The 14,461-nt window shown below is 36.7% G+C and overlaps 1 protein-coding gene across 2 annotated transcripts; it reads left to right on the forward strand.

Annotated features, from left to right (window-relative positions):
* Positions 1-114: 114 nt before the first annotated feature.
* Positions 115-12,706, forward strand: LIAS (lipoic acid synthetase). 2 transcript variants are annotated; one of them, XM_055435018.2, is made up of 11 exons: positions 115-278; positions 1,397-1,569; positions 2,996-3,089; positions 3,705-3,785; positions 5,524-5,680; positions 5,764-5,821; positions 7,323-7,451; positions 9,118-9,263; positions 9,911-9,981; positions 10,602-10,713; positions 12,377-12,702. In XM_055435018.2, the coding sequence occupies exons 1-11, from the start codon at positions 234-236 to the stop codon at positions 12,427-12,429; spliced, it is 1,119 nt and encodes a 372-aa protein (XP_055290993.1). In that variant the 5' UTR covers positions 115-233; the 3' UTR covers positions 12,430-12,702. The 2 variants fall into 2 exon arrangements, with proteins under 2 accessions (XP_055290993.1, XP_088692413.1); XM_088836287.1 differs by lacking the exons at positions 2,996-3,089; positions 5,524-5,680; positions 5,764-5,821 and having other exon boundaries at positions 12,377-12,706.
* The last annotated feature ends 1,755 nt before the right edge of the window (positions 12,707-14,461 follow it).

The raw sequence follows: 14,461 nt of genomic DNA on the forward strand, positions 1-14,461 counted from the left end.
GACGCGGCAAAGAGAGAGCGTCTTTCGTCATCACGTTCTTATAGTTCGTATGAGGTCTGCGTATGCGGTCATCAGTGCGCGACGCCGCTAGACTAAAGCAGCCAATCGCGGAGCTGCGCGAGTTCCACCGGGTCAGGGTGGTTCAGCTTGTCATAAATCTGGCGACGGTTTGTCCCTTTCTCTTTTCCCGGGAATTACTGATTATTCGTCCTTGCTAAGAAAAAAAGAGCGAGATGTCTCTACGCTGCGGGGGCGCGGTCCGCACCGTGGGCCCCCGGGTGAGCGGCTGGGGAAGCAGGGTGCGGGCGTAGGGTCGAGGGCTCCCATCCCTTTAGAGCGCCCAATAATGCCAGCATTTACTGAATGTTTACTTCTAGCCAGGTTTTGTTCTAAACATTTTTCGTGTGGTATCTCTTCTAAGTCTTCAGACACCCCCACGAAGTTAAGTCTCTGGTAGTGATTTGTTTGTAGGTATCTCTGGCCGACGCTGAGAGGTGTCTTTTATTTTTTTCTTGCATATCAGTGGTTTGTACTAGACACAGATTGGGCAATTGGAACCCAGATCTGTGCTGTAAGCTTGAGCTGGAGACCTGGGCGAGAACAGTAGCAATCGTGCAGCATCTTCATAGGCACACTTTTTTTTTTTTTTTTAACTCTTTGAGTTTTATAGTGTTTTGGCTGTCCTGTCCCTGTGTGTGTTCAGATCCAGAGGTTGACGGCTTCTTTTGGTCAACAAATATATATTGAGTTACTTCCTTGATCAAACACAGAATGTAACGTAGAAAATTGGAATAGTAAGTTTGGTTTCCCTACTTCAAGTTCTCTGAAATCAGCTGGGTTAAACCTTAAACCTCTAAGTTTTAACACATGTGTTTATCCAAAGCCCAAGGCAGAGATAATTTACTTCAGATTTTATTTAAACCTCTTTGACTCGTCAGGAATAGAAAATTCAAATCTGTAGCATCTTCTTCTGTTATTGCAGTTTAAACTTGAAAGATAGACTTAGTCCTGATATGGGTAACGTGTGGCATGTTTTGTTAGCCAGTTCCAGAAGTTTCCAAATCTATTTTAAATCTAGACAGAAATAGTTAATTACTTCCTTTACGTTTGTTTTGTTCCCTTTGGGTCCTCCTTAACCTTAGATTCTAAACTTCAACACAGAGCTTGTAAATAGTTTAACATTTCTGAATCAGTTCTCTGGCTTACTCTCCCTTTTAGCTATGTAAATAGGTTAAAACTACGTTATTACTAACTCTTCTAAATAAATTTTTGCTTGGGAAATCCGATGGACAGATGAGCCTGATGGGCTATATTCCATGGGGTTGCAAAAGAGTCAGACACGACTTAGTGACTAAACAGCAAACTAAATACTTGTTATAATGAACCCTTTGTTTAGGTATTTGGAAGATATTTATGCAGCCCTGTCAGAGAAGTAAGTTCTCTGCCAGATGAAAAAAAGGAATTTTTACAGAGTGGACCAGACCTTCAAGAATTTATATCTGGTGATCTGGCCAACAAGAGTACCTGGGATGAATATAAAGGAAATTTAAAACGCCAGAAAGGAGAAAGGTAATTGGAAATTTGGGAGAATTTTAACATCGCATTTCTTCATAGTGCATCATTTTCAGATATAACCACGCCCTGGAATACATTTTTAATCAGCTTATTAAATTTAGCTAAAGATTATTAGAACTGATAACAAACATAGAATAGGGAACTAGGTGAAATTTTCTTTTCTCTCTGTCCTCTGACGGCCTTTCTAGGACTTATCCATCCTATACCACCATCTCCCTTTGTCCGTCCAGCAACAAGTGTCTTCAGAGAGCAAAGATTATCACCTTGATATTAGTCTGTTACACTTCGATAAGGTTTTCATTGTTCAGTTCAGTTCAGTTCAGTTCAGTCGCTCAGTCGTGTCCGACTCTCCGCGACCCCATGAATCACAGCACGCCAGGCCTCCCTGTCCATCACCAACTCCCGGAGTACACTCAAACTCATGTCTACAGAGTCGGTGATGCCATCCAGCCATCTCATTCTCCGTCGTCCCCTTCTCCTCCCGCCCCCAACCTTTCCCAGCATCAGAGTCTTTTCCAGTGAGTCAACTCGTCTCATGAGGTGGCCAAAGTATTGAAGTTTCAGCTTTAGCATCAGTCCCTCCAATGAACATCCAGGATACTGGGTGCTAATGATCTAACTTGTTTCTCCTAGCACGGATAGCATGGGGATAGCATGACCTAGTTTAAAAGAGGCTCAGAGGTTAAAGCGTCTGCCTCCAATGTGGGAGACCCAGGTTCGATCCCTGGGTTGGGAAGATCCCCTGGAGAAGGAAATGGGAACCCACTCCAGTATTCTTGCCTGGAGAATCCCAGGGACAGAGAAGCCTGTTCGGCTACAGTCCACGGGGTCATGAAGAGTCGGACATGACTGAGTGACTTCACTTCACAAGAGAATTTAGTGCAGAGCACAAATTGTTTTGCTCCCAAAACAGTTACTTTACCAGTTGCTTTACCCAGCAACTTCTAGACTACAAGTTGGTGGAAGTCAAGGTAAACCTGAGGATATGTAGTCTTTACTCCAAATTTTAGATTTTTTTCCATTTAACACCTATCAAAATCGAAGAGCAGAAAGTTCAGTTGTGGGGTCTCTTCTTAATCTGAACAAATACAGAACTTTTTGTCAGTACTATTCATTAGGGAATGAGATGTTTCAAAAGCTCCTTTTTAAAAAAAAAAAAAGATGGTATTACCCTGTGCCTTTGCAAAACAAAGACATGAGCGAAGTGCCCTGATAGACATAGTTATGAGTGTTTTCTAAAGTGGTTTGAGCAAATCTAAGTTTGATTCTGTTATCTCCTGTGGCAGAAATTAAAGAATCATTCTAGGATTACAGGGGGAAAATTCCCAATTGGTCATCATAATAGAGCAAAGTAACTTCAAAGCTGTGTGCTTATTTGGGAACATATTTGTTAACATATAGTTATTTTGGCTTTCCACAGGTTAAGACTACCTCCATGGCTTAAGACAGAGATTCCTATGGGGAAAAATTACAATAAACTGAAAAACACTTTGCGGAATTTAAATCTTCACACAGTAAGTTTTCTTACTTACTGTTAAGGGTTAAGTATCCCTCTTTACCAGAAGACATAATTTTTCTATGCATATATAACTTGAAAATTAATAAAATACTTACTGAAAATAGCAAGGAAAGTAAATAAAGACGTTTTCACATTACTCTCAGTAATGGAAATAAATTTAAAAGTTAATTTCCCTGCAAAAGAAGCAAAAAGTAATTGTATTTCTTAGTCACTTACTTAATAGTACAAGGCAAAAAATTTTTTTCTGCCATTTAGGGAATGAGAGTTTTTTTTGTTTTGTATTACAAATTAAGTACATGTTTGTTGGAAAGGATATATTAAATGTGAAGCATACTATATGAAATCTCAAATGTTTGTTATACCACTTTAACTATTCAACATATACCTTTGCAGACTTTTTTATTTGTACATATAAAACATATACATTCATAGTTTTTAATTTAAAAATAGAATCCTAATATCTGTGTAGTTTGGCAGTTTAATAGCATTTCCAAATAGTGAATTTCTTAACATACTATGTGAAGAATGGATAGTATAAAATGCCCGATGGTATTTGCTCAATTGGTAAATATTTTCAACCTGATTGTATTCAGTTCCCTTTTACTCATAGGTGTGTGAGGAAGCTCGATGTCCCAATGTTGGAGAGTGTTGGGGAGGTGGAGAATATGCTACCGCCACAGCCACAATCATGGTAAGGCCACCCTCAAATTCCAGAGTTTTAGTCTAGAAACTGAAAGGAAATGTTTTATGTCTAAATGTGCATTTTAAGTCTCAAAAAAATGTGATATTTTTTGTTACATGTGAGTTTGTGAGGGGAAACTTGACGGAATAATCTATCTTGTTACAATCTCACCTTTCTCTGAGTAAGTCTGTTATTGATTTTCCATCTGCCTGATAGAATATAATAATTATGTGCTACCTTGAACTACCTCTTCTATTAATTTATATTTCCCTCTCATGGGCCTTTCAGTTAGCCCATGATCATCTGATCTTGAGTATGCTAAACTGGACTCCAGAAAGTAGGATGGGCTCAGGTCTCCTCTGCAGAGCTTTCTTCTTGGACCAGCTGCTCGCCAAGGATATTCTTATCACAGAGGATGGAAGGAGCACAAGAGGGCAAGTCAAGCATCCATGCACATTTGAGGCTTATGCTTGGTCATGCCTGCTGTCATTCTATTGGCCAGAATGAGTCACATGGCCTAGCCAGACATCAATGGGAGTAGAGGCCTAAGTTCCTCCCCCAGAAGGTGGGCCCTGCAAGTTACATGGCAATGGGTAAAATGTATGATCTTAATATGATGGAGTAAGAAATGGAATTAACAATGCAGTCTACCATATTTATTCATACAAAGAGTTTGAAATATTGAGTTAAATCTAAATTACGTCTAACTTAAAGTTCATACTTGTCTAGGGAATGTCTGATAAACGAGTTATACCAGCAAGAGACTATTTACATGAGAAAATGGAGATTCGTGTGAGATTGAGCTCCTTCTAGAATAATACAGAGCCAGCCAGAGAGCTTTTCTAAGTTATACAACGTCAATTCTTAAAGGAAGGAGTTATTCTGAATAATCCCTGATGGAAATCTCTGGTTTTATCCCTTGCCTGCTCTCCATGATCACTATTGGTGCATAGTGGCTCCTGGGAGGTTTCATTGTTTCAGTAACATTCTGTGAGATGGTGGGCCTAATTACCATTGCAGTGAGTTCCTTCTGAGCGAGTTAAACATAAAGGGGAAGAATTGCTTTCTGACTCAAATCAAAACCCCTAGCATAGGGCTTTGAAACTCCAGTGGCTCCAAAACATCCGCAATGGCTATGCTTGGCCAGGGGTGGAACACGGTAGTGACCCATGGCAGCAGAAGCAGTGTCCTGGAGAAACAGCAGGGAATCCTGTTACTCATTTTTTTATGTGTTTTTCTCTTTCATCTGTTTAACAAGAGGGAGCTATGCCTTCTGTTTAAGTTTCACAGAGATCTGCATATTGATAGGTTAATTGAATATTTTGTTTCTTTTAACATCATTTTTGTTAAAATTAAATAGATATAAAAGAATTTTTATAACCTATGTGTAAGTTATAAAGACTACCATATGCAGATACCCTGATACCTCCAGTTTGAGAACAGAACATTAGTCTTTCATCCCTTCTTGATCCCATCCCCTTTCTTTTTCCCTTAACACTACTCCTTATTCTGAGTTTATTGTTTCCTTTTCTTTCTTGTTTTACCATATATGTTTGTATTCCTTAACTATATTGTTCAGCTTTGACTGTTTCAAATTTCATATAAACAGTCAAAATTTGTTCATTCCTTGCAGTTTTATTCCCTTAAAATTATATTCTTCAAATATAATAAAATAATCATATGTATAAAAAAATAGAAAAGATAATCATCTGTTTATTTGATTTAAACTGTAACACCTCTATTCTAGTTGATGGGTGACACATGTACAAGAGGTTGTAGATTTTGTTCTGTTAAGACTGCAAGAAATCCACCTCCACTGGATGCTAATGAGCCCTACAATACTGCAAAGGCAATTGCAGAATGGGGTCTGGATTATGTTGTCCTGACGTCTGTGGATCGAGATGGTTAGTGCGTCATCATTACCTCTTCTTAAATTGACTTATTAAGCTGTGACGTCATCTTAAGCAGTGGATTCTTTTGATTCCAGATATGCCTGATGGAGGAGCTGAGCACTTTGCAAAGACTGTATCTTACTTAAAGGAAAGGTATTTGTTTTTGCATTTGCTTGTGTAATTTAGGGACTTTTGTTGACCCATATTAAATTCAGTTTATTTAAGGTTTTTTTAAGGTTAACTTATGCAACGAGTTGACTCACTGGAAAAGACTCTGATGCTGGGAAAGGTTGGGGGCGGGAGGAGACGGGGACGACAGAGAATGAGATGGCTGGATGGCATCACCAACTCGATGGACATGAGTTTGAGTGAACTCCGGGAGTTGGTGATGGACAGGGAGGCCTGGCGTGCTGTGATTCATGGGGTCTCAAAGAGTCGGACATGATTGAGCGACTGAACTGAACTGAACTGAACTGAAAGCAATGGTTACTAACTTTTTGCAGGGGGATATAAACCCTTTTTATAATCTGCTGGAAATGAAAGTCTTCCCAGGACGGAATTGAATAAATCATCATCTAGGAGAAGTTAGGATGAGATAAATGCCCACATTGTTAAAATATGTAATCTTAATATAAATTTTATTGATGTTGACATGCCCTGGGGATTTTACCCATAACTCACATTTTATTAATATGTAAATTTTATTTTAAAAGCCTTTATAAAGGAGTTTATGCTTGTTTCCTATAGCTCAGAACTAGTCTGACACCTAGCACACTCACCGTGATTCCCCCAATATTTTCTATTTTTTTTTTTATAGTTCACTTAAAAATAGTTTGGTTGTTCCACCCATAAAATTGATTTCACAAACTACCGGTGGGTCTCTCCTTGCAATTAAACAGTGAGTTATAGGATGTGTTCTTTCAACATCTCTTGAATCCAATAGAGGGTGTGATGTGGTGCTTTCTGTTCCCTCATAAAACAACTTAAAAAAAAAAAAAGTTGCAGTTTGGTTTGTGAAAAAGTTTATTAGTTTCTCAGTCATTTCTACTGCTTGTCAAAGGGAACAGCTCTGTTACCTAGTTCATACTTTAATGCTTGAATGCATAGTATAAATAGATTAATGTTTAGCTTGTATTTCATTTAAGCAAAGCTCATGACTCAGCAACTCAGAAGACAGGTTTTAAAGCCCAGAACACTTGTGAAATATTTTGCCTAGAGGAAGGGAGGAGGGCACTATTCATGAATTTTAAAAGAAATCAAAATTAAGGCAATCACTTTATATTCACATAGGAGGCATCCCAATTTACTTTCTTAAAAATATAAGTTATTTATAGTTAATACTTTATATTTTAATTTCTTTAAACAACTTTTAATAAAGTTTAAAAGTTTATGTAATCCCAAAATTTATTCTGATCATTATTTGCTAGCAGATGTGTTTTGACCACAGTGTACATATTATCTGATGTTCTGGGTTGTCACTGTTTTCATTTAACAGTTCATATGTAAGCATTTGTGTGTGTGTGTGCTGTTCTTGGTGAGATTCTGAAGCTTACTGTGTTGAAACTGATACTAAATGTATACTGATGATTTCTATTTTGAGCAAGTTTTGTCAGTTCTTTTCCTCAGTGTGACACCTATCTCTTTTTCACTATAGGAATCCAAAAATTCTTGTGGAATGTCTCACCCCTGATTTCCGAGGAGATCTTAAAGCGATAGAAAAAGTTGCCCTGTCAGGATTAGATGTATATGCACATAATGTAGAAACAGTTCCAGAATTACAGAGGTGATTTCATGTATTGAGTAAGGTTGGGAAGTTTGGAGGGTCAAATCTGCTATACTTTTTTTCAGGGGAGAGCGTTGTAATTTTATAAAGTGAACTCTCTTTAAACAAAAATGTGTTTTTTTAAAAAATATATATGTCTAGTACAGAAAAATTAGAAAATATAGCCAACAAAAAGAGTATGAACATCATCCATAATATTTCCACCTGGTAATATCAATTACTTACATCTCAGTGTCTGTATACCTATATATTTATTACATGTGTGTATATGTTTTGGTATATGCATACAAACATAGCTAGCATCTTTTTTTCTTTCCTTTTTTTGGTAAAGTATTGCAAGTGCTGATGAGCTGGGTTTTTTCCCCAAAGAACAGTTTTCAAAAAGAAAAATATTACAAAAGAGCAATTGATTGTAGTTCTAAAAAAAGACATAACAATGCATTTGACAATAATATATGCAGTAAATGATGCTGAAGAAAAAAATGGTATCATTCAGATGTATTTTAAATCTCTTTTAAAAAGTAGGTACTGTGCTTTCTTACTCTTCCTAGTAGTTTTAGTAGTTAGGAATAATTACAGATTGTTATTCTGTATCAATAACTATTCATATTTTAGAAAAATAAAAATTTTCAGGCAGGATTATACGTTCATTTTCATTACTTTAGTAAAGTATTTGGTAGTGATTTTATTAGGTTCTACACATTATTCTGTGTCATAGAAAAAAGTATGATAAACAGTAACCAGTATTTCCACTAAATCATAATTGTATTAGGGAGCTTAATTTAAATTCAGTGGAGAAATACTTTCAAAAAGTATTTTCCTTATTATCAGTATTGTGGTTACTTTTAAATTCATAAATTTGTTCCCTCTCCTCCTGTGTGAACTGGTCTCTGACTAAAAATAGCAACCATAACAACAGATCAGTTACACAGAATAAAGGTACATTAGAGTTCAAACGAATGCAATTTAACATCAGCAACTGTGTTCTTTGGGCCTTTATCCATTTAAAACTTGGTGGTTTGTCCCCTGTTGAAGTCAAGCACACAGCCTGTTCCAACCTTGTCATATCTTATGATCCCACCACCAGTGGGTGCCAATTTCTCTGTTTTCATTTAAAAAACATTATCCTTTCCAGTGAAAATTCCAGAATCGTGCATTTTTTTTTTTAACCTAAGAAATGTCAATGCTGTATACTTACCAGCAGAGGGCAGCTTAGTCTTTAGGAAAGAAATGAACATAAAAGTTTCAGTCCTCTGAAATGGTTCAGGTTAAACAGTTTTTTCTTTGTTCAGTATCGAAATTTTCTTCCATGTTTTTCCCCCTTCTCTCAGTTACCCTTAAAAATCACTCATTCTCCGGCTTCAGAATCCTGGGTTCTCAATGAGTAATTCATAAACTGAATTACTTCATTCATTACTTCTGTTCTCATTTTCTCTGCCCGAGGCTTGAAAGGCCTGCAAAGTCAACAAAACTGGGGGCCTAGTGAAGCCTTATTTTCTTTCCCAAAGTAACAGTTAGACATTTGTGCACAAATGCTATCATTGAACCATATGATGCAGCGTGATGTCCAGAATGTACTTTCCTGGTCTTTCAGGTTGCTTGCATAATTATGTACTTAGTTGAGCTTGTGGTTATTTTTGCTGAAAACATCTCTGCTGTTTTCAAGGAAAGTCCGTGATCCCCGGGCCAATTTTGACCAGTCTCTACGCGTACTAAAACATGCCAAGGAGGTTCGACCTGATGTTATTTCTAAAACATCTATTATGTTGGGTTTAGGTGAGAATGACGAGCAAGTATATGCCACGATGAAAGGTAAAGAAATTGAAAACTGAAAACTCTTTTCTATTTAACTTGAGTGACAGCAGGAGTCCCAATTTTTAAGACCTGGTATGCTTTCTCCATAGTCTCAGTGAAAGTGCTAGTGAGAACAAAAATTCAGGATATGGTTATAAACAGCAGCATAGAAAGGAAAGGAAGAATGTTTTCTTAAAACTTTATGGAATGATGTACAGGATGCTTAGAATATGGAATTTGCATCCCTTTTTATTCCTTACCCTTTCATCAACTAAAAACATGATTTTGTCTGCTTTTCTTGTCCAGTCAAGACAATTTTTGAGTGCCAGCCAGGTACCAGGAGCTCTGTCAGCCACTGACAACTCAAAGATGACTAAGATGAATGCAGGCCTTTGAGAAATTACCTATTTACAGCATTGTTACATAACATGGTGTGCTTTTGACTTTTAGTCTATTAAATCCGTTTACTTTGCAATTCTTGAGCTTCTTAACTTTTAAAATATAAAAGCTTTTATTTTACCTGAAGGTCCTTGGCCAACTTGCAGTTATCTGTTGGTTCAAAGAGTAATAAATTCAAATAATAATTAAAAGCTACTTTTACAGCAGTACATACAGATAGCAGTTTTAAAAAATCTGCTCATATAATGTGTGTTTTTTTTCCATAGCACTTCGTGAGGCAGATGTGGACTGTTTGACTTTAGGACAATATATGCAGCCAACAAAGCGCCACCTTAAGGTACTACTACCATAAGTTGCCAAATGTTTCTTGGTAGTTTGAATTAAATCTTTATTTTCTACAGGTAAAATTCAGAAACTGCTGGCTTTTTAGTGTAATGTTCCATGTATATTTCTGAGCTCCAGTTCCATTTTATTATCTGCATAAAGCAGCTATGCTGGCACTTATTTGTTGCCCTCAATATTGTCTTACTAAAGTGACCTATAGGAAAAAAAACTTTTAAGTTGGGAAGTACATTCACATCACTCCTGCCAATCTTGTGATTTGTTTTAGAATTATATGAGAGCCAGAGGTGAAGAGAGAAAGAAAAGCCAGTCTCCCTATTTCTGTATCATTTATTCATTCATTCAGAAAACATTTCTTGAGTGGTAACCGTGTGCCAGACACAGTGCTGAGCAGAAGAGACAAGATAAGTAACACAGTCTTATCCTTAGGAATCTTGTAGGCATGACTGATCCTTTCTCTTTTGGAATAGCTAGTGTAATACAGAATTGATGTTTCCCCTGCACTATAATTCACTACTATTATGTTCTGACCAAGTAGCCAACAGGTAGATTTTCATATAGAACTAAAATGATTTAGGAAAATTCTAGAATCTAGAATGAATTCTTTAAATCTAGGTTGAAGAATACATTACTCCTGAAAAGTTCAAATACTGGGAAAAAGTAGGAAATGAACTTGGATTTCATTATACTGCAAGTGGCCCCCTGGTGCGTTCTTCATACAAAGCAGGTAAGTTAGATGGGAGGGCATGCTTCTGTTTAGTCCATAATTTTAGTGTAATTTTACTAGCTACAATATGATTTTTTACCTTTGTAATTTCAGCTCTTATTTTTATAAATAGCTTAAGCTGACTTACGAAAATAAAAGCCTTTTTAAGAGAGAAAGTCATGTGGTAATGGCCATTACAAGAATAAAAAGCTAGTTGTTTTTTTGATATATCCAAACTGTGTTATACTATTAATGATCTCTTTAATGACTGTTATACGTTGAAGTCTAATCCTAGATATGTTTAAATTAGGCATAAATTCTGATTGTAAAAATTAATGTTCAGGTGTAATATTCAGTGTGTTCTGTAAAGAAATTGAAGACTTTTTAAATGAACTAGCAATAGCTTATCTTGGTTATAAAACCCAAGAATTTGATCAGATGCTGATTGACAGACTGTGGGAACTTTTAAGCAGTGCTGCTGGCAAGCTAAAAATATATATAAAAGATAGAACCAACAGCAGCTAGCTTCCAGGGTGGTTAAAGTAGAATAATATCATTTGAAAGGAGCTTTTGTTGGTTTTTTGTGGTTTTTTTGTTTTTTGGTAAGGCAAATTTCTCACTTTTACAAGTAAGTGAATTATAAACTTTTTAATTCCTTTAAAATTACCAGTAAAAGAACAAAGCCTTATATTCAGATGGATTAGGATCTGATAATATGGTTCTACTCTTATCAGATTTAGATAAAGTATGGGGCAGCAGGGATTATTCTGTCCATTACTTGGCTAGGTTATGAGCTTTGGGATTCTTAGTGACTATGTACACATCACAGTCATTTCATTCTACTCAGAAGATACCCTGGGGAAGGAAATGGAAGCCCACTCTAGTATTCTTGCCTAGGAAATCCCATGGGCAGAGGAGTCTGGTGGGCTACAGTCCATGGGGTCACAAAAGAATCAGACACAACTAAGTGACTAAACAACAACATTAAGATGACAGAGAAGTTCATCAGACTCCTCATAATTTTGGGCCTGGAGTACTGAGCTCTGGTGTTAAGCACTGAGCCATGGTGTAACAGCCAGAGACTAAGTGGAACCTTAAGACCTGAAAAGTGAAAGTGCCCCCCTTTAAGTAGCTAACTTAGTGCACAGGCACATCTTAGAGTGTGTAGAGAATGCAAGCCCATTATAAGTGAAGAGCTCTTGCTTCCCTCGAGGGGAATAAGGTAAAGAGATTCCATCAAATGAATTTGCTCAACTGCAGCAAGGTCTCCGTTTTATAAATATCGAATCTAGGCTAATAATGCAGCCAAATTGCTGTCTGAAATAACTGTGCCAACCAACAGCAACACTTTATCAGTGATGAGGAATGGATACGGCCCATAAAGTAGAATAAATGCACCTTAGATACGATAGGGCCACCCTTTATAATATGTTGAGTTACTCGAAAGAAAAATGGTAGAAATTGTGGTGATAGACAGAGGCTTTTAAGGATAATGATCATTATGGTTGAGGAAAAAGCCAAAGATGTAGGGGATCTGTGGGGTTAGAAAATTACTGCCATTGAGATTTGAGAAGGAAACACCAATAAATGCAGAAGTCTTCTTTAAAGGGAAACATGGAAGTATAATTATTCTGAAATCTATACCTTAAATTGATATTAATATATTTTTATTTTTCCTAAATAGGTGAATTTTTCCTGAAAAATCTAGTGGCTAAAAGAAAAACAAAAGCCCTGTAACATTTAATGAGACATTCAAGAACATGATAATTTTGGAAGTTTAACTCCAGTTTTTAACAGAAGTGATGGTAGAATGCCTAGAATTCAGTGGATATATCCTAATTTTTTTTGTTTTAAGAAAAATGTCAATAAGCTATGCATATTTAACTATAATAATTCATTCGTCTTTTAGCATATCTTCTTTGTCCCAGTAAACAGTTGCTTGTTAATGATGTAATCATAAAATGTCTTTGTAAGAGTTTATCATTAATTTAAATAATACATTAAAAACTTTTAGAAAATCTTTTGAGCCTCTGTATATCATTGTCACCTTTCATTTCTGGAAAATGACACACTGTGATGAAAGAGTATAGACTTGAGATTATGTCTGTTTAGCAAAAACATCATTGGAATAATTTAGAAAAGCTTAAGAATTTCAGTGTTGACCATTCATATAGATAACAACTATTTTAGACCTACAACATAGTTCTACACTGATTACTTCTTCAGGACTTCTGTGAAACCAAGACCATGATGTCCACGATGGGGAAATATAACCTAAGAATAAAATATTAACTCTGATTTTATAATATTTGCTACATCACATTCAGCTCACATCACTCTGGTGAGATGATTGTGTTCTATCATAGTAATGACCTGAATGAGGAATTTCTTTCCTAAGTAATAGAACTCAAATTCATCCTTTGACTCTGAATCCTGTTTTTCTACTACATCTCACAAGGGACGCATTTAGATGGCAATATGGTAAAACATGTAATTTGGATAGCCAGTTCTGTTTTGTTTTGAAATTTTAAATACGTGAACTAATTTTTTTATAAAATGTGTATAACTTTGAAAATTACATTTTAATTTAACTCAGGGGAGCCATATATATTTTGACTCACTTTCCTTATGCTGTGTGTGTTCAGTCGTGTTCAACTCTTTGCGACCCCATGGACTGTAGCCCACCAGGCTCCTCTGTCCATGGGATCTCACAGGAAAAAAATGGATTAATTTTCAGACTCTGATTTTGTAACATAATCTGCTGTTACAATTGCCCAGGGTAGGCAAGCGGTAATGAAACATCTTAACAGAAGAGTTATTTTGTCAAGCAAAATTTTTGGTATCCCAATGTAAAATAATTAAAATGGCATTAGCATAAATGTAAAAGTTTTGGGGGGCTCCAAAATCACTGCAGATGGTGACAGCAGCCATGAAATTAAAAGATGCTTACTCCTTGGAAGGAAAGTTATGACCAACCTAGACAGCATATTAAAAAGCAGGGACATTACTTTGCCAACAAAGCTCCATCTAGTCAAGGCTGTGGTTTTTCCAGTAGTCATGTATGGGTGTGTGAGTTGGACTATAAAGAAAGCTGAATGCCGAAGAACTGATGCTTTTGAACTGTGGTGTTGGAGAAGAATTCTTGAGAGTCCCTTGGACTGCAAGGAGATACAACCAGTCCATCCTAAAGGAAGATCAGTCCTGGGTGTTCATTGGAAGGACTGATGTTGAAGCTGAAACTCCAATACTTTGGCCACCTGATGCGAAGAGCTGACTCATTTGAAAAGACCGTGATGCTGGGAAAGATTGAAGGCAGGAGGAGAAGGGGATGACAGGATGAGATGGTTGGATGGCATCACCGACTCAGTGGACAAGAGTTTGAGTAAACTTCAGGAGTTGGTGATGGACAGGGAAGCCTGGCATGCTGCAGTCCATGGGGTCACAAAGAGTCAGATACAACTGAGCGACTGAACTGAACTGATGTTAAAAGTTTTAATTTGTAACAACTGCTCATAAAAATAGTGAATGGTAAAATGAAGCTATTTTGATACAGATGTGAAATTGGGAGTCATGGGTGACGTTTGCGGTCTTTGTCAGATCTCAGTAGTCCATTTACTCCTTTATTTTGGTTACATAATCTTGAGGAAAATCCTGCCTGGTACAGCTAAATAATAATACGTTATTTTAAAAATTTAAAACATCTTGCAATCCCAGGATACTCTCCAGTTAAATATATTCCAAAAACCTGAATGGTGATTAGCAAGAAATG

The sequence above is a fragment of the Moschus berezovskii genome, chromosome 5 (genome assembly GCF_049115385.1).
Source record: "Moschus berezovskii isolate FMDL1 chromosome 5, NW_MosBer_1.0, whole genome shotgun sequence".
Classification (NCBI taxonomy): Eukaryota; Metazoa; Chordata; class Mammalia; order Artiodactyla; family Moschidae; genus Moschus; species Moschus berezovskii.